The sequence below is a fragment of the Varanus komodoensis genome, unplaced genomic scaffold, assembly GCF_004798865.1.
Source record: "Varanus komodoensis strain SLA01 unplaced genomic scaffold, ASM479886v1 scaffold1, whole genome shotgun sequence".
Taxonomy (NCBI): domain Eukaryota; kingdom Metazoa; phylum Chordata; class Lepidosauria; order Squamata; family Varanidae; genus Varanus; species Varanus komodoensis.
In genome coordinates this window covers 136,463,451-136,487,750 of record NW_025335268.1, presented here as the reverse complement: position 1 = coordinate 136,487,750, position 24,300 = coordinate 136,463,451, and the positions used below count along the sequence as shown (strand labels likewise).

The window sequence follows — 24,300 nt, the reverse complement described above, 5'->3', positions numbered from 1 at the left end:
ATCCAGTTTCTTAAAATCTTTCTAAGATTGGTCAGACAATGGTGCATTCCCAGACAGACTTTACCACAGACAACTAGGATACGTTTGCTGTTTAGCAGAAAACGTAGGTGTCGCAAATCTCACGAAACTTTCGGACAAGAGCCAATGCGCAAGGCCTTGTTGCGGCCGGGGCCCCCTGCCAGGCAACTGTTTATTTCCGTCAGAAGAGAAGCGGCAGGTTCTGCTGCTCCTTGAGCATTTCGTGGGCGAGAGAAGTCTGAACCATTGTTCCTTAGGGAGCTCCCTTCTTCCTTACCTTTGCGTGCGGGTGCCAATCCAAAGTTGTGCTTCCTTAGAGTATGACTGACTCCCTTGATTACTCTAAACTGCTACTGTTAGGTGCCCTTTCTCTATTCGGGTATTTACTTAAGACTCGGCGCTCCACTGCTGCTGTCTGTTTGCCATTCCTTTGAAGAACGGCGTTGAAGGATCGGTGGGGTGGTGCTCGGCTGCAGCTGCCTGCCACCGCAGGGGTGATCCAGGCAGATGCAGCCGAGAGCTTGCTTGCCGATCCGGGAGCTGCTCTCCCCTTCAACTTGTCCGCGTTTCCATGGTAGCGGTAAGAAGCTCGGAGGTCAGGGCCTGGGTCTGGGCCTGGGCCTCGGCGAATTCGCGGAATAGGTATGGAGGTGCGGTTGCAGGGGAGGTGATGGGCTGGCGGGTGAGGCGGGGCGAGTGTAAAAGAATGGAATGGGCAATAGGTTTGCAGGCAGGGGACGCAGATTGCGAATGAGAAAAGAGGATTGAGGTGAGTGGCGGAGTAGGGTGAGAAAGGGGGTAACCGTGATTGAGGAAGAGGGCTGGAGACATTCAGGGGCCAACCTGAACCTCTCCAAGCAATGATTCATGGATTCTCTTAGGGAACGACTGAGGGCTGGCATTTCCCGGGAGCGTCGTCGTGTCGCTACGGTGTAGGTTCAAGATCCTACATAAGTCAAAAGTTTTTCAGTTTTTAAAAATATACAGAGCGGTGCACAACAACTGTAATGAAAAACAGCTTGTATGACATGCCCCCCCCCCCAAAAAAAACCCTGTACATCTCTACCCAACAGAACAATCTCTGAGTGGATTTAAGACTTCAGGGTTTGATATCAATCTCTTTTTATTTTTATGCAGATAGTTTTTTTTTTATTAATGTCTGAGATGCCAGATGGCCTCAAATGATGAAGATGCAATTGCTTGGTACCAAAAGAAGGTTGGTCTTTGAGCTTGTTTCTGAGCACAATAAAATTCATTATTTAAGTTGATGTATGTGAACTATTCGCTGTGTCTGCTGTAATTAAAACGGTGTCATCAGGGTTTTTTCTGTTAAAAGGTTTTGTAGAAATTTTATTTCATTTATTACTGCAATGTAAATTACTTGTTTTTGTTGCTGCTCCTAACAAGTTACTGTAGTCGGCTTCTGTGCTTCAGACTTGTTTTCTGAAATATGGGTGAATAGCACATGCATGCCAAGTCAGGTGTGTGAAAATGATTATGCTGCAAGTACAAAGTAAAATTATACACTGATTTTGCTTAATGACAAATGATGTAATCTAGTACCCCTGGAATACTTCAGCATTTTCTGTAATTATGAAATGTTTTGAGATTTTTGAAAATTTTACTTCCTACAAGAGGAATATACTGAAACATCTGTAATCCTTTTGCCAGGACAGGGTTTGTACTAAAATGATCCTTTTTCATCTCCTCTTAAATAGAAGAATTTGTTGAAATAACTTGGTGGAAACTCTTTTTATATTATTAATGGTTGGTTTGGAAACAGAAGTAGGGTTATTGAGATAGGGGAAGTAGGTTAGCTCTCTGAAGACTATGTTTTGTTTCTAAATAAAAGCTCTCTTTCAGATTGGAGCCTATGATCAGCAAATATGGGAAAAATCTATAGAACAGACTGAGATGAAGGTAAAAAATCCTTTTGCAGATCATTTTGTTAAACTCATTGGTATTTTGTTTTGTGGATCTACAGAATGACAGAACTGGAAGCCTTTTGTACATTGACAAATAGAGCTACATATTAGACCAGTATGCTTAGTAGAATTAAGCTGAATGTGATAGTCTTACAGAGAATTGCCGTAACCTGATGTAAGGACTACTTGCACTATGGGGAGTTCTGATGTAGGCATGGATCTATTACATATACAAGGGCTTTCCAGCTCACAGCAACACTGTGGGAAAATGCAAATACATCTTTATCCATAAATGGGAAAATTTATCCTTGCTGGGAACTTTGATGTCCTAAGCATCACTGGAACACTCAACTGAGAAAAATAGTGTTATGTGAAATAATCTGAGAATTGTGGCATGCCATTGGCAGCATAGTTTTACTTTCATTTTAGTCCTTTAAAACAGAATCTTATCACACGGCAATACTTGGCTGTAACTGCACTATCTCAGGTGTAACCTATTTGTCTGAAAAAATTAACAAAATATAATTTCAACTTTATTCATATGGTTGGATCGTTAGACCCTAGCATTTAATATATTTATTTCCTATAAATATATTACTTGCCTATACTTCTTTTGCAGATCAAACATATCTGTAGAACACTAATGACTGTTGACAATTTCTAGTGTCCACTCTAGAGATTTTGCCAATGCTGGTCACTCTACTGATGGAAGATCAGTAGACACCTGGAGAATGGCGTAGGGGACAATTTTCAGTAATTTCCCTTTTGCTTCCATCCCCTTCCCAGACCTGTTCTGGAATGTTTGGAGAATATGTGGATTAGATTTGGAGAGCAGAATCAAAAATGCCATTCTCCATTTCACTGTGGTTGTCTTCAGTAGGGGAGTGACTGTGTTGGAATTTTGCAGGTAGGTTCTAGATAGTGGGGACATTAGACAGAATAGAACACTGGGTTTGTAAAGCAAGGTAAGTTTGAGGGATTGTAGAGGAAACAGGAAGTCATGCAGCTTCCAAAAGTCACATGTCCTGATCTGAGAATCTCACATACTCCTTTTCATATAGGAATACTTTAAAGTATATACTTCTCCCACATTTTCACATATTATCTTAGCAGAGAAAGCTTTAAATACTGTTTTATTTGAAAAGGCAATGAAAGGTTCCCTGAATGGATTCATGGGATACATATTGTGATAGGATGGGGTAGGGAATTCCTTTTAGCTTGAGAGCCAATTCCATTTTGGAGAAGTTAGCAAAACTGCTTTTGGCCACACCCAAAATTAGGGGCTAGTCTTCCTGCTTTGGTCCTTCCCAATTTGTCACAGGCTGAATGGGGATCAGTACCTTTGTCAGTGCTAAGCAAGGAAAAGCAATAATTACTGAGCAGCTGCTGATAGGAGCTAAGAGCTCTCTTCTTTGTGGCAGAGTGGGAGGGGCCAGCAAGAACCTCCTGTACAAGATGGGGAACCCTCTTGGTTCCATGGACCAGAGGTTCCCCATCCCTATGCTGCTGTATTAATGAGAAATTATAAACCAGTCTATTCCTGGAATTAGAACCAGGAACAACAAGTAGACAGCCTAATAGATTGACCACAAAATCTATTAATTCTTTATGATTGCATTTGTAGGGCTTCAAAAACAAACCCAAAAAGAAAGGCCACATACAGCCTGACCTGATAGATGTTGATTTAATCAGAGGTAGGTATTGTTTGAATGTTTGCATTTCTGACTGATGGCTCATTTTGTACATGCAAAATAGCCTTGTTTTATATGTGTCTGTGAAGGTAGGTAATTATATCTAGCATGTAAGTATGATATTTAATAAATATTTTATCTATCTTAATTCCATTCACACAGCTTTTGTACCCTCAAGATAGCTTTGATAATTATAGAAATAAGACAAAAAAGAGCTAATAAACAACATTATGGTGAAATAAAATCTCTGTATGATCTAAACATTTGGTGAAAGAAAAATGTTTTCACAATTCACTGGAAAATCAGGGCTGTGCCAGTTGCATTTTTGAGAGGAGAAGAATTGGAGGAGCTGTACTTGAAGATGTTTAGGTGTACCTGCCAAACAAACCTCAGAAGGCAACGAGACATGGAGCGATATGCAGGCTGGCTCATGTGGGAACTGGCAGTCCTTCAAATAACTTGGTTCAAAACAATTTAGTGATTTATAATTAACAACTTTAAATTGGGTCCAAAAAAGAATTGGCAGTACTACTTTGACAGTGCAGATTTTATGGTGCTGTTCTCCAGCAATCAGTCATTTTTATTTGTTCTGGGTGATGCATTCCCCCCACCCCAAAGTTTCCAAATTCATTTCAAGGGTAGGCCCATGTAGAATGCACTGAGGTAATCTAACATAGCCAAAACATGTGCAGTGGTGGCCTGACATGCTCTCTGCAAGACATGGCACAGCTGGTACACCAGCTAAAAACACTCATAACCACAGCAGCTACCAGACAATCTAGCAGCAAAGCTGGATTCAGAAATACACCTAAAGCTATTGATCCTTCAGGGAGATTATAGTCTCATTCAGAACAAGTTGAATACCTGATCCCAAAATACTGTGTTGCATGGATTGAGTCAGAGTAGGGGGGTGTGTGTGTGTGTGATAGAGAGAAAGAGAGGCAGGGAGAAAATGCTGAGTGAAATCAGCATATTGGTGGCATCCTTAAAACTTCCTTTATGTGGCTTTATGTAGATGTTTAATAGCACTGTGGGCAAGGTGGAATCCTGTGGGATGCTGTAGGCTAAGGAGTCAAACCACAGCCTTCCAGCACAGACTTCTGGAATCACCGTTTCAGGTGAAGACCAGAGTCACAATGTTATGTCCTAAAACAGTTGCTTGTAGCCTGAAAAGTTTTGCTATATAGATTTCACTGTCTGTACATATAAGGATAAATCTAAAGGCTAAGAGCCATTATGAACTTAATAGAGCCAGAGGTAAGACTAAGATGGCTGAAAAGGCCAAGTTACATGGAGCTGAAGAGCTCTCCTTGCATGGTTGGGAGGCAGTGAGATGAGTAGGTGAGGAACATCATTGAAATTTAAGGAATGTATATTTCTTAGCCATAGTAGAAAACAGCCCAGACAAGGGTATCACTTCAGATGGCAGAAGGGGCTCAAATGATTGAATATTCCTCACAAAAGCAGAAGAAAGGATTCCACACAAAGGGAGAGCTTACTGAGTTCAGTGGGATTGCTCATTGGTAAGTCTGTACAGGGTTGCAGCCTACATTTTAGAGAAAGATTTTGACTTCTCTCTTTCTTTATGTGAAGGTATGTTCAATTGCGTGAGCTCCTTTGTCATGACTTTGCCATAGCTAGTCTAGTTCTGTGACATTTTCCCATGTTTATTTTTAAAGGGAGTCTCAGCTTGAGTATAGAAGAAATAATACCAAGTAGATTTCTTCTGATTCCCAGCTGAACCACCCTGTGTTCAACCTGCATACTTTCTAGGTTCCACATTTGCCAAAGCTAAACCTGAAATCCCATGGACATCTCTTACAAGGAAGGGGCTTGTGCGGGTTGTGTTCTTCCCATTGTTCAGCCGTTGGTGGATTCAAGTGACCTCCTGGCGTATTTTTACATGGCTGCTAGTACTCTACCTCCTTCAAGGTGAGTAGGGACTAACTTATGCTTGAATCATTGGAAGAAAAACTGGGGTGATTTATTTTGGGGTTGCCAACTAATCTGATGAACTGGAAGAAGTAGATGTGATGAACCAGCTCTAGATAAATAATAAGCTGTATAACTGTCTTATGGCATGATCCAGAAGCAGGAAAAATCCCATAGATATCACTTTCAGCTTTTATTGCTTGGTAGATTTGTCTATTCCATGAAAATAGACAATATAAAATAAATAAAAAGTTCTATTAGAACCATATTGCTCAGAAAAAAATAGACAAGGCTGCATGGGAATTAAGAAGGCCTTAGTTCCTTGTAATATTAGTAGCTAATCATACCAATAATCCCTTTCTTCTTATATTAGTGTTTGCATGATTATTTCCCCCAACAATTGCATTTCATATTACTAAAACAAAACACTTGCTACTCTTTTTTCAGTTGTCGCAATTGTGTTGTACTCCATGGTGCCAGTTGTGAGTGCAAGTGAAATTATTGGACCTTTGTGCCTTATGCTACTAATGGGGACTGTACACTGTCAAATAGTATCTACTCAGTTAACCAAACCTTCAGGAATTGATGGAAGCAGTATGAGCAGGAGAAGGAGGTAAGAAGAAAGTGCAAGTAATTTCTCACGGGGAAGACTTTTCTGTATTTAGGTGCTTCTTGGAATTGAGGTTTTTAGGTGCTTGTTTGAACACAGGTACAACTTTAAAAGTCACCTTTTGATGTTTTAATAGCATATTTCTTTGGAAATGCATCTGTATTTACTCTTTCATTGCTAATATCCTTTCAGTGTTTGTTGGAACACCTGCCGGCAGTTGTAGGTTAGTACTTCTTGTTTATATATGCTGCCATTTGATTTCAATGCTAGGGATTTTCACAGAACATGGTGGCATCGACTCTAGGAGGAATATATCGGGGAGGGGGTTTCTCTCCAGTGAAGTGGTATACTTGTATTTCTCTCCCTTTCAGTATTGCTGTAGTTTTAGCATTCCCTTTTAACACAGTCACACCAGCAAATCCCCAGCTTGGTAGGACCGGAAGTGCTGGAACTAAAGAGATTATGACTGATTATGTGCTGGGATAGTGCATATATAGACCAAAATCATCCTTAATTCCAATTACAATGACATTTTTAGCCGAAGTTGTTGACCTTTGCTAGTATTTTTTTAGAACACAAGAGAAGGCAATTGAATCTGGATTTTTTATGGTCTAACAGAAATAAAAGTTTCAGCAACTCAGAGCTAATGGGAGCCCAAGTGGCATTGTCTTAGATTTAATGAATCAGTGGCACTAAGGCTATTTTTTGCATTTATATATAGGAATTTCAGTTCATTGTAATCATAATGGCTAATCTTACTTATTCCCTTCACTTTTCTTCTGCACAAATATAAAACACATGTACACAAGATTTCCTGGGTATGGCACATTCATTATATGATAATCTTAAAACAATACTGCATCACACGTTTGTGCATGTGGAGGTCTGATGATGAGCACCATCTTCTTGTGAAGTGTGTAAAGGAGCCTGCAAGGCAGGTGTATGTGTATTTTTTATTAAATTATGATGTGTTGCTAAAACTTCTTTTTTTCCTAATGTAGAAAAATACGCAAGTTTGCAGGAGGTGATGGAAGTGCAACTTACTCTTCCTTTGACAAAATAAGCAGAGTGGAGGAGCCACCAGAATTGTCATCCAGGATCAGCAGCTTCTTTGACTCAGTATTGCGCAGAAGGAGCAGGGAGGGGTATGGTTGGTATTGTTGACTTCTCTGAGAGTTAAAACTGAAATGATAATTGAGGATCTAGTTCAAGATACCATATTGTCAAAGGCCGCATCAGAGCACTTATTCTGCTTGGGTTATGTGCAATGGTGGAGAGGGCTTATCAAAAGATTGCCCTTAAAAGGAGCTGTTCTAGAGTTGCTACACTTTTAAAGCTTTACAATCCCATCTCAAGTCCATTTTTACCCCATTCCTCCTCTGGGAAGCTCAGGGAAGCCCAAACAGTTTTGCCCTTTAATCTCACAACAGCTCTGTAAAGTAGGTTAGGCTGTAGCAGTGTAAGATGCAAGGTCCCACAGGAACTGTTACAACTAAGTGATGGTTTGAACCTTCATCTTCCCATTTGAATTCCAAATCTAGCCACTACATTCTCATTACTTTGCCTCTGAAGTGGCCAGAGTAGCCTTTGCCCTGATTTTCTGTGTACTGTTAGTAATCAAAGATAATGCCTGCAATCCTACACTTTCTTTTCATGGGGTATTCTCATTTAGTTCAATGAAACTTGATTCTAGAATTAAACTGGGTTACAGAGAGGAATGGTGTTGATGCTGTTCCTTGTTTTTTTCTGAATGGGTTTTTAGGCAGATAATTTATTTGTTTGAGAATACATTTTAGACAATTTAAAAATGGCAACAGGATTTTTTCTCTTACATATTTCTGATGTTCTTTCCCTGCCTTCTCTTAGGGAATTTTGTAATTCGTTCCTTTTAAAAAACAAAACAGCAAAAACCCCCAGTAGGTATAAGTATATTTTCATTCTTTTACAAGTTTATTTTTTTATTAGGATATTTTTATCCCAAGTCATCTCTAGATGGTTTACAATATAATAAATACATCAAACCATCACAGGATAAAATGTGACTGAGAATCTGTCAATAAAAACATAAAATATTTAAACTTTAAAATGTTGGGTAAATAAAAAGGTCTTGACCTGGTGCTGAAAAGCATATAACGTTGGTGCCAGGTGAACTTCTCTAGGGAGCACATTCCAGAGCCGGGGTACCACCACAGAGAAACCCTCCTCTGAGAGTTTTTCTCCTAACCTCCTTCAAGGAGGGTTCCTAGAGCAGAGCCTCTGCTGCAGATCTTAAGGGGCAGGAGGGCATATAGGGAAAAATGAGTTTAAGATGGAGAAGCCATGGGGCATTCAGCTATTTGTTGAATTTAAAGGGTATGAGAGGAAGGCCTGCTATCTATTGCATTTGCTTCCTTAGGATGAAAAGAGGGAAACGGGTAGCTGATAAAGGGACTGAAACTGAACATAGCAGTGGGACGAAACGCAGAATTTCCAGATCTGAGCATACTTTGCAGTGGTCCAAGGATTTTGGAAAGCTATCAAATATAGAAAAAAGTCTGGTAAGATATAGGGTGAATGCTCTTCTTTGAGATCCAAATGTCAAGTCTCATCTGCATGAGCAATGATACTTATTATGCACCCCCCCCCCAACATGCACAAAATAATTCTGGGTATATAGCCTTCTAAAATGAATTTTATCATTGCTGACATAGATCATTGAAAAATATTTCAGAGGACTATTTAGTCATAGAAATCAAATACTTCTGAAAACAATTTAAACTTGCCTGGATGCTTTTATTCTGCGTGAAATGTGAAATTCAAAGGGGAGAGTTTAAATTGAGTCTGCCATCAACCCTAACATTTCTACTTTGGGTGCTTGAAATATTGTCCTTAGATTTATTTAATATTATTATTACAGTTTTCTTTCCTCAAAGAAGCTCTAGTTGCTACACATGGCTCCCCCTCCCATTTTATACTCACAATGTTATTATTTTATTTAATTAATTAATTCAGTTTCTATGCTGTTCCATAATCCAAAGATTCTCTGGGCGGCTTACAATACTAGAACATAAAAACATACATAAATTACAATAAAACATGTGAGTTAAGTTACATGTTAAGTTACTCTGAAAGATAGTGGCTGGCCTACAATCACTTCATGACTGAGCAGGGATTTGAACTCAGGTCTCCCAGATCCTAGTCTAATGCTTAACAATGATAGCATACTGCCGGTATGCCAATCCCCAGGAAGTGTCATATATGTGTCCCATATATGTGTCCCAAAGCAAAGGAAATGACATTGCTTTGAGAAGGGCTACATATTTCAAGATTGTTACTGAAAAGATTTATATTTTCTATCTTGTTTGTTGCTGTTGAGTGAGAGTCTGTTTATAGCATTTTGCTTGTCCTGTATCAGTGTTTGCTAGTTGGTTGGATAGTACAAACAGACTGCATGAATATAGACTGTTCTATCTGCTTGATACTTACTAGCTTTAATTCTCATTATTGTTCTTTCAGGTTAGTTCCAGGCATTCTGGTGTTTCTGATGAGCTGTCAAGCGAAGAGGATACAGATACCATGAGTCAGAGAGTTTTACTGCGTAGAAGTGTAGAAGGTGCCCTTACTGTCGATAACAATCAGAGCGACAATCAGAGCAAGAAGTCTTCTCTAGGTTCTATATCTGCTTCTCCAAACCAGTCAGTATCACAAGTAAGTGTATGGGCTACTGTCAGCAGCTGAGCTCTGAGAGAAGTAATTACTCCACTCACCCAGGCACATCCCGAGTGTCACTTTTAATCAGAATCAGAAAGAGAGTAGTTATTGAGTGTTATCACTGACCCTGAACTCCTGGATTAGACACTGGATAATTGGAATATCCCAAGGTACCTAGGGATATTTGGAAAGAAACTGAAAAAGTATAATTGGGAATTAGCGTAAATTGTAAGCAGCTTTTTTGAAATTATTTAATGTATTAATAACTTTTGTTCTCAAGATAGCAATTGTGCAGATATAAAACAGAGATCAGAAAGGAGTGACAGCTTTCTGTTTTAGTAAACAGGGCTCTTCCTAATTCACTATTGCTTCTAAGCATCTTGCACTTCTAAGCACTATATACTTTAAGCTATAATTAATATTCAAGAGCTTTTAATAAAGTCAAGCAAATGTGGAATAGGTGTGCTTATTCCAAAATAAAGCCAAAGCAATGCATATACAGATTTACTTAAAGAACAGAAAACGGTCATAAAGAGATAGCAAAAATATGCAAATGCACTCCTAGATAATACTGTTTTATCCAATGTTAAGGTTAGGAACTAGATATCCAAGATGAGAGACTTTGCATTTTTAGCTATAGTATCTTGCATTAATGCTAGCAGCCAGAGCAAAAGCAGAAAAAGTCAGTAATGTGTCGATACACATTTTAGGAACAAAGCATCCCATAATGAACATATGTCGATGAATATTGATGATGCGTCCTTTTCTTTTGAAAGAAGCTTGTAGTTGGTTCTTGTCTTCCAGGAAAATAATATAACAAACAAACAAAACCTTTTATCTTCCTAATGATATGATTAGCTAGGTTTGTAGGTAATCTACATATGTGTAGATCTTTCTGCTAATTTTTGGAAGACCGCTTTTCTATGTGAGACTCCTATACAAAGTCTCCTATCTTGATACAGTTGCATCTAGATCTGAGAAACTGACTATAAAAGAGATGTTGTCTCAGTGCTCTAGTGCAAGCTCTTTGTCTTTCCTTTGAAAGGAAAAAGCATCACCAGGAATATGCAGACCACAAGTGATTTTATGGCATTTAAGCAGACATATTATGGTGCCCTACCAGGTGTGATGACTCCGAGAAGACATCATCCCTATGGACATTGGGTAACACTTTCAAGATGCCAGAATTTGATGATCTGGCCAAATGAAAAAGATATGATCTGAGGCAATTCACAACTTGCACTATAAGCAGTGTGATTTATACCATCCAATGCCCCTGAAGCAAAATGTCATGTGTTAAGAACATCCAAGCCTCTTAAATTACAACTTGGAGAGCATCTGTGTAATACTAGAAATAAAAAAAATGGCACACACTTGGTAAGATATATTGTAGAGCAAAACCATTCTTCAAAATATATTAAGTTTGGAGCTTTGCAAAAGCTTTCTACAAGGGATGATATAATTCTGTTTAGAAAAAGAACTTCAGTGGATTTTAAGGTTGAAAACTCTGAACCCTTGGAGTCTTCATGAAGAGCTAGAGCTTCAGCCTCTTTTGTCATGTTAAATATTTCTGAGACACTCCCTAAAGAAATGGTGGATGTCTAAAACTCAGAAACCATGAGTCTAATCAACTAATCCCATGGATGCAACTAAAAAGTTTTCATACAGATGCATAAAAATTACCGCACATCAAACATCACAAGTAGCAGGAGTCATCCTAGAGGCAGACTTTTTCAGAATTCTGTGCAGGCATTTTTAGAAACATTTAAGAAGAAGACAAAGACATTATCACAGTGTGATTATTATAATTATTTTTAATTGGGATGTTTGTTTTTAACATGTATAATTATGCAATCATATCCTTTTCTGCTTTTGGTTAGGCCATGAAGATGGCCCATATTTATCATGCTGAGCTGAAAAGCATTGGGAAACTTCAAACAATAAAACTATATACTTTTTTCAATATTTTGAGTCTTTGTCTCTTTATTGTGAAAATGAAGCTAGAAGTAAGGTCTAGCTTTGAAATGTCAGTGGGTTTGCTGTTAGTGTGTGTGTGTGTGTGTGTATATATATCTCCTTTGAGCAAAATATAAATAGGAAAAATAAAAAGAATATTCTATATTTAAAGTTCTCTACTTCTTTTTGTATGCTGAGCAGGTCAAGGAAGTAGTGAAATCTATGCAAGACTCTGACAGCGTAGTGGATTCAGAAGTTGACACAGCACTTCTTCATGAGGTACTCAAACATTAGTATCATATGTCACATAGCTTGAATGCAGCTGGTCACCCTATTGCCCATTTGAAACATGAGATTCCCACTAGGGATATGTGAGGAATACTCTTGGAAAGTCAGAATCTGGCAGATTTGCCTGGCTAAGTCTCTTGGTTTCTAGTTCATCTGTCCGGTGCTGGCAGTGACTTACTCCAAGCTGCCACATGGGCTTCTGCTCTTAAAATCAACAATAATTTGCATGTTTTTTCCTATAAAAGTAGATAAATGTGTGTAGAATATGGCTGCATCTTTTCATAGAGGATGGCCACAGTTTGCATAAATATTTGTGTGCAAATGACAGCTGTACAATGACAAATTGTATTTTACATAAATCTCTCTGCTCAAAACAAAGCAAAACAAACAAGTGCAAATTTTGCATCTTCCACTTTAGAAGCAGAAGCTGCAAAAATATCGCTGACTCAGCCAACCATCGGCTCTGAATTCAGCACAAAGCACTGAAGTGTGCCTAGCACAAACGAGTCGAGTTTTCAGTGTTACCATCCTAATTCTCAGCATTATGTAAGAAAGAATCTGTCTCATTGTGTTATTTAAGAAAAATGAGTATCTACAACCCATGCAACTTGTATCTTTGTGGACAATGGCAATAGAAGAAACAATCTATGCAGTGCGTTTCCAGTTTATTTTCTCTCATTGTTTGCTCCTTGCATTAGCAGAAAAAGCACATTTGCCAGTTCAATGTCAAATAAATGTAGTAGTTTTGGTTTAATTCTTTGGTATATCTGTAGATAAACTTATTGTTTGTCATGCTTAGTCAGGCCTGATGCCAGGCTCAGGTCTATAGGAATGAAGGCAAGATTACATATTCTTGTTGTAAGGAAAGAGTGTTGTGATGCACATTTTCACTTGCCACAAAAATCTGTAGTTACATCTGGTCTGTTTACAGTTTAGCTATTCAACATGCTAAGGCTTCATAATTCAACTTTATTTGGGTGAAAGAGGAAAACACGCAGGTATAATTAAACACTCTCTACTTTAAGGTGTATGTGGTAAAGCAGGAAAGGAAAAGTGGCAATTTTGTTGAACTTTGTTCTAGCTGAACCTTCCAGAATGGTTTCCTTCTGTTTTCAGTGCTTTAAGCTTTGAATCTTCAAAGCACTCTGCTGACAATAGAACCTTGCACAAAGAGGCCACACATATTAGATCCTTATCCACTGTTCTTCATCCATAACTTCTCAGGTTTCTGTGGGACACAGACGTGTTACAGTTCTCTGGCAGGTGCTCTTTATGGGCCATACAAAAGTGGAGTAGCCAATGTAATCATAAAAGAAGGCAGTAGGAGTTGACTTGTTTATTTTATTTTCTAGGGAGAGGTTTGGTCTTACACTGTTCCAGCTTAAATGAATAACAGGATTGTACAGTTAGGGACGTTAATTAAAGTCTACAGGAATTTAGTAACTTGTCTCATTTGAATCAGCATTGTAATAATAGTTTACTCAACTTCTCTTTACAGGAAACCAAATCCCATTACAGCAGTGGATCTCGAAGTGGCAGTGTATCCCATAGAGACTCAGAAAGCACCCGTCATGACTCAGAGACAGAGGATATGCTGTGGGATGACTTGCTTCATGGGCCCGAGTGCCGCTCCTCTTACACTAGTGATAGTGAAGAAGCCAAAGGGAAAGATGCAAAAGGAAGCAAACGAGATCTGAAGGAAGATGTCTTTCAGCAGGTCTGTAACATGCAAAGGTTTTCTCTTAGGTTACTATTGTCTTTGAATTAATAATCAAATGGAAAGCAGGAGAGGAAGTGCCAAAATCTCCTGTAGTTGTTTTGTCAGCAACAAAACATAAAGCCAGTTTGTCAAAGATTTCTGTACACTTATGTCACTTCTCTGTGCTATTTATCTGAGAATACAAGTTGGGTTTGTTGTTCAGGTCATGAGTATCCTCACCCAGCAAGAAGCACAGAGAGTTTGCCTCTTCCAGTAGCATGACGTGGTTGCAAGCAGCAGATGCTAAATGAAATGTGCATTGATTGCACAAAAGAGTCAGCAAATACCTGTGGACACACTAATGAGGCCTTCAGACCATGGCTTCAGAGGAAAAATATATGGGTAACTTCTTAGCTTTGGGATCATCTAGCGCTTCAGTCTCCAAGATGTTAAAGTGGGCTATATTTTTGTAGATGCAGTAGTAGAACTGAAATTGCTCAAGAAATAAAGAAGCTTGGGTCTCAGAAAGTATTCCTGATTATTCAAATATGGCCCATCTCTTGAGCGGTATGAGCTCATAATGGCAAAGTAATTGCTAGCATAGCTAAAGCTGCTGTTTCAAAGCTATTTCTCCCCATATTAGAGGCAAATTTTCCAGAATGTGACTCCAAGATGCATTTTCTCCCTCAGAACCACTTGTTCTGGCTTCAGAACACAAGTCCTGCCTCTACCAAAGTGAGTGCTCTTATCTGGGAGGGGAATGAGTGCAAGAAGGTGGACATGTCTGTACTGGAGATCAGTGGGATCATCATGAGTAAGGTAAGGGGTATGTAAATTAAGTGTACTCTAAAGGCAAACAATTCCCTGTTATCTTGGGGCAGACAGAAGATACTATTGTTCTGTCCACAAGCAGAAGTTGCAACTTACCATTCCTTTTTACTGCATTATTTTATGAATTTCTCTTGATACTTATATATGTACTATAGTAGAATTTGCAAAACTGGAACTTGTTTAGCACATCATTAAATGGTTATCTATAAATCATGTACTTTTTCTTTTGTTTTCCTAATCAATAGGTCAATGCTTATCAACAAGGAGCTGGTTATCAGTGGCTGGGAAATATTGTCACCATTGGTTTAGCCTTCCTTCCCTTCCTCTATCGACTTTTCCACACAAAGACCTTGGAGCAGTTGTGGTCACTTTCTATAAAAGAACTTTTATATATCTTCTGTGGGGCTCCCACAATTCCTCCTGTTGTTATGCTTTCTGTCATCATCTTCCTTGAACGTCTGTGCCTCACCTGGATGTTTTTCTTCATGATGTGTGTTGCAGAGAGAACATATAAGCAGGTGAGTGAAGATTAAAATGTTCTGGGCACTCACAGAATTATTCAATTAGTTGATTAGTTCTCCACCATTCTACCAAGTGAAATGACTTTGAAGGCAAGCACTGAAAGTGACAAATGCATGTCTCCTCTTCCTTCCTCCTAGGTAATGTATAAATCCACAAAATGAGTGTAATAGCATCATGCTGCATGTTTCCTCGCAGCTTGAAATTAGCAGCCTCTCTTCTGATGTTATATTTGGCAGTAAACTTGTTACTATTCTAGAGAAACATGTGAGGAAAACATTTCCCTCTCTTAGTCTTCCTGTGCAGCCTTTGAAAGGTATAAGAGAAGGACTAGGTATAAGATCAAATGACAGCCACAGCGGGCCCTCCCAGAAGACAGTGAGAATAGGTGTAAATCAAAAGGAGTGGTGGATCATGCCCAGGGTCCCTGCAACTGCTGGTTTGCCACAGCAAGGCAGGAAGCCAGGACAGCCTTTTCTTCTTCAGCTTTTGATTATCCCATCTTAGCCAAAGTGACAGAGAAGATTGCCTGGGATGTTGGATGCCTGAAGGGGCCATTTCCTGCTTAGACAGTCCCTCCTTCTGAGCACATGAAAGGAGGTGTCAAAATACATACTACAAACCCTCAAGCAGTTGTGAAGGATAGTTTCAGGCTTGACTGGCTACTGAAAAGGTTGTGTGGATTAGTACTACCCCGTGTGCATATGAGTGACCTTCTGCCAGTTAGGGGGTCATCATGCTCCTTCTCTCTCAGTCTGGTTTCCCTGTGCAACAGTCTCTTCTCCACCACCTTGTTTTCCCCCCTCTGGCCTAGCATTTATCCTTCAGAGGAATTCCCTCCTACAGTCATGTTCATTTAATGAGATAAGCCTTCCTGAAGGCACTGGGGGTTCGTTCTGCATAAATTTGTTTAGGATTGTGCTTTAGCACATGGAGGGAAGCAGCTGAGCTCCCACTTAGTTGAAATGAAAGACAGACTGATGATTTTTGGCTTGGGAGTCACTTGTGGAAAAGGAGTAGAGGGGCATAGCTGGCCTGCTCTGTTTGTTCAGTGAAGTTATTTGTCCCTATTAGCAACTGGCTGATCAGTGTGTTAGTGAAAGGGCTGTGTTAGTGAAAGGTGGGTTTGCATGGCATGCTTTTCTCCATTTTGTTCTCTGAGGAGATGGAGGTTCTCGAAGCCTTGATTGTGATTTCCTTTGGGAAGGAATGCTGCTGAGAGTGGAGTGGAGTGATTTTCCTAATTGAATGCTTTGTGGCTCACCCTATCATGAATCACTCACCATTGCAGCTTTGGTGCTTGACTTGTAATCCTTATCTGTAGTGAGCTTATAAGTAATCTTTATCTGTTGTGAGCTCATTAGTGATTTAAGCTGATGTCTGTACTGGTTTTTTTAATGTGTGAATGCACAGTGTTTACACAGTCTTTTTTAAAATCTAGCATTACATTTGTATCATACCTCTTATCTCTTTACAAAGTATGCAAGGCAGCTTATGCAGTCCCCCTCCTCTCTGAATTATCCTCATGATACCTCTGTGAGGTAGATTTGACTAAAGGTCAGTGAGCCAATGAACTTTATGGTTGAGTGGAGACTAGAACCAGTATCAGTTCAACAGTCTAACCACTATATGCTAGACAACTGTATTGAACTAATAATAAAGTAGGTTATTGTCATCCTTGTATTGTCCCTGGGCCATGGAGCTCTGCTGAGTTGTTTTTTTAAAAAAGATTTTTACATTTATATGGCACTTTTTCTCCAAGAGCTCAAAGAGGATCTACGCAATCCTCCTGCTATTTTTATCCTCACAGCAGTCCTTTGAGTTGGGTTAGGCTCCTAAATGTCTTGGGCTATCCCTGATAACAGCAGTATGCACTTTGCCATGATTGACACTGATTTTTCTTCTGCAGCGATTTTTGTTTGCTAAACTTTTTAGCCATATTACCTCTGCTCGGAAAGCCAGGAAATATGAAATCCCTCATTTCAGACTCAAGAAGGTGGAAAACATTAAGATCTGGTTATCGCTTCGCTCCTACCTGAAGGTGAGCCTAAGCTAAAAGCATTGACACCTCAGCCTAAAGCAGATTAAAATTGTAGACAGAGTCTCAAGCTATTGTAGGATTTAGGACATAAAATGTTGCAGTATGTATATCTTGCTCTCTCTGGACATGTTCGTGTACCTCTGCATTTTCTGTGCTCTAATTCATCTTGTTTACCTTGGCAGAGGCGAGGCCCACAGCGATCTGTTGATGTAGTTGTATCTTCCATCTTTTTACTGGCTCTTTCCATTGCTTTCATATGCTGCGCACAGGTAAGATTTCAAGTATTATTTACAGAGATGATACCATCAGTTAGAAAAGTAGGATTCCAACATTTGGGACTGGGGTGATGCAATTCTCATGTGAGGAATTCTCATGGTCCACCTCAGTTTTCATATGGGAGAGCTTTCTGAGAGTGTCCAGTAAAAAATCAACCACAGCAGAAGGCTTCTAGTTTCATTTTTCTTGGATTTGATACGTTCCCTACATGGAATGTCATTTTTACAGATAAATGGTATTTTCAAATAAATATCTCTGTGGAAGCTGATGTACTACATAGTCCTTGCATAGATTGTTCCTACTCAGTTAAGGCACAACATTTGATTGCCTTTTAAGAGACTCTCTCATATATTCGGGAAATTGGCAGGTTTGTGCTTTTTCTTTCACACAATGGAATGTACTTCATAGTGCTGCTCTGTTAGTGGACAACTGTTCATCCAGTCAGTTGTTCTTGAAGCATAAGTGCTTTTTCATAATACAAACTAATCTAAGTGACAGTATTGAAAATGTAGGACCTAGAATTAGTTTCATTAACATCAGTATGCTGCTTCCTTAATACTCTTTGACAGGGTTCACACAACAGAGCAACACATCATTGGTGACAAGCTATAGTGGGTTATTGACTTGTATGAACATAGATAATTTTGCATCCCATGGCTCGCTCTAGGGGTTGTTGGACCCAAAATGGGTTATTTGAAGCACAATGGGTTATCGTGTCATCAGATCCCAGCTGACCAAACCCATCATCAGTTCAGGGAAGTGACTAGCAAGCCACTTTGCAGATACATTAATGCTGATATTGCCAGTGATGCTACCAGTACCAGCCACTCCACCAATGCCCGAGCAGAATGATAGAATAACTATCACTAGTTCAGTATCCCCTGCCCTGACTGTAAGCCCCTCTTTGATTTTATTTAAAATTTTTCTATATGGTCTGTTATTTTCACAGAACATTTCAAGATGGTTTACAATCATAAATAAATGCTCCCCTCCATTTATGAGGTCACTGTTAATGATCTCTGAGTTGACAGTCTATGGCAGCCCTTCCAGAGTACTGAAATGGCACATTGGTTCTTCACCTTTTAATTTGCTGCCCAAATAGTTTTGTAACTGCTAACTTTTTTGCTGTCAGACTTCTCGAGGTATGCATCTCTACATTTTGAGGGTCCAGAATGGGCAGCCTTGCCTGGGCAAGTACAGCAGGCTTTTGCCATGGACATTGGCTCAGAGAGGCTGCAAAGTGGTTTATTTTTCACTTTGCTTTACACTGCCAGCTGTCATAAGGCTATCCATCAATGGAAGGCAAAGCTCAGCGTGAGCTTTGCTCACAAAATGAGGTGGTCAGTAGTAGTGGCAAGATCCACTACTTTTTTTGGCTGGACCTGACTCTTCTAAATATTCTGACTCATTTTCACCCTTTTCCAAGACATTAGGGGCGTGGAAAGGCCCTAATAGTACAGGCCACAACTTTCATAGAAACATGGAGGTAGATTGACAGTTATCAAAGTTCAGGCTTCCTTTTAAAATGAGGTCTTTAATGGGACTAATTAGGGGATTTTGATAGGGACACAGAAATATGCAAATTCCTGGGATACCAGCTGGAGAACAGTGGGGAAGGCAGCGGGAGAACCAGATCATCTGTAGCTTATTCATGGTGTAGGTTATTTGAGACACATGGATCTGCCCTTTACTTCACAAATGCATTTCCCCAAGCAAAGATCGACAAAGCAGTGTCAAGACATGCCAGGTTCTGTAATTAATAAGGTTTCTTGTTTATATGTTTTGTACTCTCAATATTTTATCCTTTTTTAATAAATGGCTTCTGGACTCCTTTTGGTTCAGTAAAATGCTGATGAACAAAACAAAACAAAACTACATGCAATCTTGCTAGGGCATTTCTAATTATCAGTTTACTCTTTCCCGGTGGATTAGTTCCTCATCATAGCTTGGTAGATTGGAAGGAGTTGCCTAGTATAAGATATAAATTAGTAATCGCTGGGGACCTAAAAGTTTAGTTGTCCTTTCTGCCTCTACTAAACCATCAGCTACAATGCACACTCAGTACTGTTAAGAAATGTTCCTTAACAGTCCACATCAGTACTTGTTCTTGTTGGTCAAACTGAGAAGGTTGGACCCAGAGCTACTCATCCATTGAAGGCAAAGGGATTTAGGTTAGATTAATAATGACTAGCTTAGGTCCCATTGATTTCAGTGTCTCTAAACATGACTAAGTCCAGATTCAAGCCAGAATGGTTAAGGGGCTTATCACAGTCATTTCTTAAACTTCTCTGGGTGGAAGCTTATCTTTATCCTGTAAAATAAATGTGGGAGCAGAGATTTGTATGAGAGAATTGGAAGGTCACGGTAGTGATACATAATCCTCCCTACCCACTGATCTCCTCTGCAAAGGTGGCTTAGACTGTAGAAGCATGAGCTATGAACAGCTGCCGGGGGAGCAATGTAAGGAAAAATCAGCAAGTGAGGGAAGGGTAAAGAGCCCCTCTTCTCACCTGCCAATTCTTTCTTCACCTCTCCTTCCATGCAGCTAGGAAAGTAGCCTCACCATCATCATTAGCATTTCTGTACTGCCGGATAGCCAAAGTTCTCATTATGGCTTTTGAGGCCAAAGGACAGAGGTGTTCTTGCTACACAAATGCATTGTGCAGAATTTACTCATGCTTCTTCTGCTTTGCAGAACTGTTATTGCAGATAGCAGAAGAGAACATTCTAGTCTGTTTGCTGATGCTGCTGTGTTCTTTTTCATAGGTTTTAAAAGGTCACAAGACATTCTTGAATGTAGCTTACAACTGGGAATTCCTAATCTGGGAAACAGCCCTGCTTCTCTTCTTGCTACGGTTGGCATCCCTGGGCTCTGAAACCAACAAGAAATATAGTAATATTTCCATTTTGCTCACTGAACAGGTATTTTTCATTGTATGCATTTTACTTACAACCACATGGGGAAAGCAGCCCTTAAATAACCCATGCCGCCCAGGCAAGCAATTAGGCAAATGGTACCCAGAACACACTGTGGCTTATACAAGCTTGTACAAGCGGTGGTGGTCATGTGAACTGAGACATTTTGTCTTCTATCAATTTTATGTTATTTATTTACCTCTAGATAAAGTTAGTAGAAACACCTTGCCAGTGTCAGTTTCTGATGTATGTCTGTAAATATCCATAATCTGTCTTCTGATGGTGAAGATCCTGTACAGTTCACAAGATGATATATTAAACAGTAGATACAGATTTTGCAAGTATAGAAGAGCAGGCTTGTTTTTAAACCAGGTATTCAGACAAAGGTCAGGTTTGTTTACATGCAGCTCTACAATTTTAATGTGCAAGTGTGAGATTTTGTCCAAGATTTCACTGGTATACAGGTATATTCGCTTTTAAGGAAAAAAAAACAACTTTGTACTTTGCAAGCACTGTTTGATGAAAACTGTAGGCAGAGAGCAAGAACTGTGCTGAACTTTTTCTCATTAAGTGGTGGGACTTCAGTGCCCTGTATAATCCCTTGCGAATTTGCCTTTTCCCCCAAAGCTACTACCTTGCTCTTTGAAGAACAGGGAATATACACAGCCTTGGCAAATTCCCATGAATATCTTTGCCAAACCATTCTTTAGAAGTGTGGATTCTTAGAAATCCTTTCTCTGCTAGCAAGCCTCTTAACATTTACTCCAGCCAGTGCACATGTTCATTCATGTATCCCAGATTTATTTGAAAGCTTGCCTTCCTAGGGTCTGTTATTATTCTTATCTCATACACATTGGGCTATGTTGCGAGTATAGGAAGTGCTGAGCATTTGCAGTTCCTTGTTTTGGTGATAAATTGTTTACTCATTCTTGGCTACGCAGGCAATTAATCCTTATATGTATTAATGCTTATTAATTCTTTAAGTATTTAAATTAATACCTTTTTAGCTGTTTGAGGGGTGCATCTAAGCAGTTTTTTAAAGCTCTTTGTGGGGAACATGTTTGTTCAACTGTCAAGGAAAAGGGCAAACACTGAGTTGCTGTGATTAATGTTTTCTGCTCCTTAGGTCTAAGGTTAGCTTTACAGAAGAATAAAGAAAAGTTGCTTGTGCTATAGCAGAACATACCTGTTGTTCTTACAGTTACAGAGCAGACACAGAGCAATGTGTGACTTTAGTAAATGTTTTAAAAAACCTCAATTGCAGATAAACTTGTATCTGAAGATGGAGAAGAAGCCAAACAAGAAGGAACAGCTCACTCTGGTGAACAATGTCCTAAAACTCTCTACGAAACTCCTGAAGGTGAGTAGGTAAGAAAAGTATGTAACCCTTTGCAGCAGTTTGCTTAATAATTATGTTTTCACTGGAATATAGCTGAAAGTATGTTGATAGTTCCATTACTAAGAAGGACATGAAACTGCTGCATAAAATTCCCTTTTCTTATTGTAGGAGTTAGATACACCCTTCAGATTGTATGGCCTGACAATGAACCCCTTAATCTATAACATCACACGTGTGGTGATCCTGTCAGCAGTTTCTGGTGTCATAAGTGATCTGCTGGGATTCAACATCAGAGTAAGTACTGACGTGTTTTTGCTGTGGATGTTTTCCTGAAAACATTAGCAGTGTGCATATTTTGTCAATTCAAGCAGACCACTGAAAATCAGCTGTTGTTTGCAGGAGCATCTCATATATTGTTTCAATAGAGCAGCTTATTAGTTGTTTGTCCTGCTTAGAAAAGCACTGATTTTCCACTTTCCATAAATGCGTAATACATCTTTTCAAAAAAATTCTCTCGCACTCTCTCTCTCGTTGAATATCTTTTCCCTATGTGAGTACATTTACTGTCCAAATATAATTAATTTTGCAGTTGTGGAAAATCAAACCATGAAGAGAGAAGGCCCCAAGCAAAGGCATAAGAATTAGAAGCAGTCCTTCATAGACACGTATGGCAGTTGAAGGTGCTTTCGAAATTGTGCCAGTTCTCACATCAACACAAATTTCATCCGCTCTTTGTGCATTCTCAAGACTTCAGAATAAATTAATTTATTCTCATTGAGCCTGTGGCTTGAAGAAATGGTTAAAGAAACCTTAGAAAATGGTGAGCTTGTAAAATAAAGCAATTTTAATGAAACAAACCTGCAGCTCCTGTGGAGTGCAGCAGCAGGACATTAAGTCTTGGTTGCAGCAGTTTTATGGTATGAAAAATGCCAATATTTGTCTGATCTAAAATGTCTTGTTCTGACAGTCGTTTGTAGCCTGAAAAGAAAAATGCATGCATGCTACATACATGTTGGATTCTTTCAGAGGCAGGTGGGCTACTTGTTACTTAAGTTCTGAGTTAGACAGGGCTTGTTTTTTTACAGAATCACTGTCTTTATGCTGCTGTTAACTTATTTTTAACTTTTCATTAGTGCCTCTGCTGAAAAGCCTTTTCTTGGATGATAGTAGGCTTCGCAGCAGAAGTTGCCATGGGACTCACCTATTGATGCTGATTTGGGAAGAGAGTGAGAAAATGAAATTCATCTCCATAATATGAATGCCTCTTCTTCAGGCATTTGCAGTTCAGGTCTCTAGTTGCTTAGTAACACACAAACAGTACCAGAAGGTGGCCTACAGTAGGTCTGCCACAGAGAGAGAGAACATTTTTCTGAATAATTAGCATTCTCCACATAACTTATTATATGAATGCAGACCAACCTATACAAGCAAAGCAAGCTCTCCATGAGAAATTACAGCAATGTTTATACACTACTGCAGAGAATGGGATTGGATGTTTTACATCATTTAAAAGGCACTCAGCCAGATTTTTGCTTGGATACATTATACTATCCATTGCTGGCATGTAGTCCTAGAGAGGCTATGGTTGGGGCACTGTAAGTCCCTGTTTGTTAAATCTTTGCACACAAGCTTTCCCAAGTAGGATACTTTGTCCGTGGCTGCTTCACCCATGGGAATTTTGTAAAAATGTAATGTGTATACCATGTGGAAAATCACATTACCACACACACACACACACACGGACTCCACAGCATCTTCCAAATGTGTATACATATCCATCTCTAGTTCTTCCAAGTCCACTTATGGAAACAGTGTAAATTAGTTTTACAAAAGGACTTGCCAAATGATACTGCCCAGTGGAATCTCATCAAGTATTGTATGCAGTAGTTCAATAGGATCTCCTTCAAACAATACACTTGTCTTAAATTTTTAAGTAGAGACACTGTCTCTAGAACATTCAAAGCCACATATATATTTTTTTTTTTACAAAATTGTTTGTATATGTGTAAACTGTTGGGAGTTTAAATACTGTTGATACAAGTTCTTTCAACTGAATGTTACCAACATGGGCAAATAAAAAGATCAAGGTAGACACTGCTGAGTTCTATTGTGTTATTTCTCCCCAAATGGAGATACGGCTGCTTGAATACTTGGATGTGTTAGCTTCACTTCATAAAGGAGTAGCTTTATACCTTGTACTAAAACACTGAGGTAAGTGGAATTAAATGCCAATTCAGGTATTATGTCAGCATAAAGTCTAGAAATTCATGCAAGGGGCACAGGACTGCACATATTGCCTCCCACCAGTATCAGATTCAAGCAAATCCAGGTGAAAGCTGCACTGCAGACTTTACTGAGCAACTCAAGGTGGTCAGACACTGAAGGGACACACATACCCCGTAAGTGACTGAACAAGGCTTAAATTCTGTCTGAGCAATAGTAAACATCTACAGAACCTACCTATTTACTTTGTCAACCCTTGGAGATTTGTAGAACTGTGACGGCAACGATCTCCCATCCATTCAAGATTTTAAAAAATCCAACCCAGCATTGTAATGTGTACAGCACC

The 24,300-nt window shown here is 39.3% G+C and overlaps 1 protein-coding gene across 4 annotated transcripts; it reads left to right on the top strand.

Moving 5' to 3' along the window:
- The first annotated feature begins 576 nt into the window (after nt 1-576).
- Nucleotides 577-23,823, top strand: PHTF1 (putative homeodomain transcription factor 1). 4 transcript variants are annotated; one of them, XR_006416428.1, is made up of 19 exons: nt 577-660; nt 1,156-1,234; nt 1,882-1,938; nt 3,568-3,637; nt 5,408-5,566; nt 6,014-6,179; nt 7,178-7,321; nt 8,572-8,713; nt 9,672-9,863; nt 12,024-12,101; nt 13,609-13,827; nt 14,500-14,628; nt 14,886-15,158; nt 17,069-17,200; nt 17,383-17,469; nt 20,243-20,398; nt 21,657-21,760; nt 21,900-22,025; nt 22,321-22,336. XR_006416428.1 is itself a non-coding variant. In XM_044447446.1 (19 exons), exons 2-19 carry the CDS (start codon nt 1,190-1,192, stop codon nt 22,339-22,341), a joined length of 2,292 nt encoding a protein of 763 aa, XP_044303381.1. In that variant the 5' UTR covers nt 577-660; nt 1,156-1,189; the 3' UTR covers nt 22,342-23,823. The 4 variants fall into 4 exon arrangements, 3 of the variants coding, with proteins under 3 accessions (XP_044303381.1, XP_044303389.1, XP_044303401.1); XM_044447446.1 differs by having other exon boundaries at nt 21,657-21,752; nt 22,321-23,823; XM_044447454.1 differs by lacking the exon at nt 577-660 and having other exon boundaries at nt 1,142-1,234; nt 21,657-21,752; nt 22,321-23,823.
- The last annotated feature ends 477 nt before the right edge of the window (nt 23,824-24,300 follow it).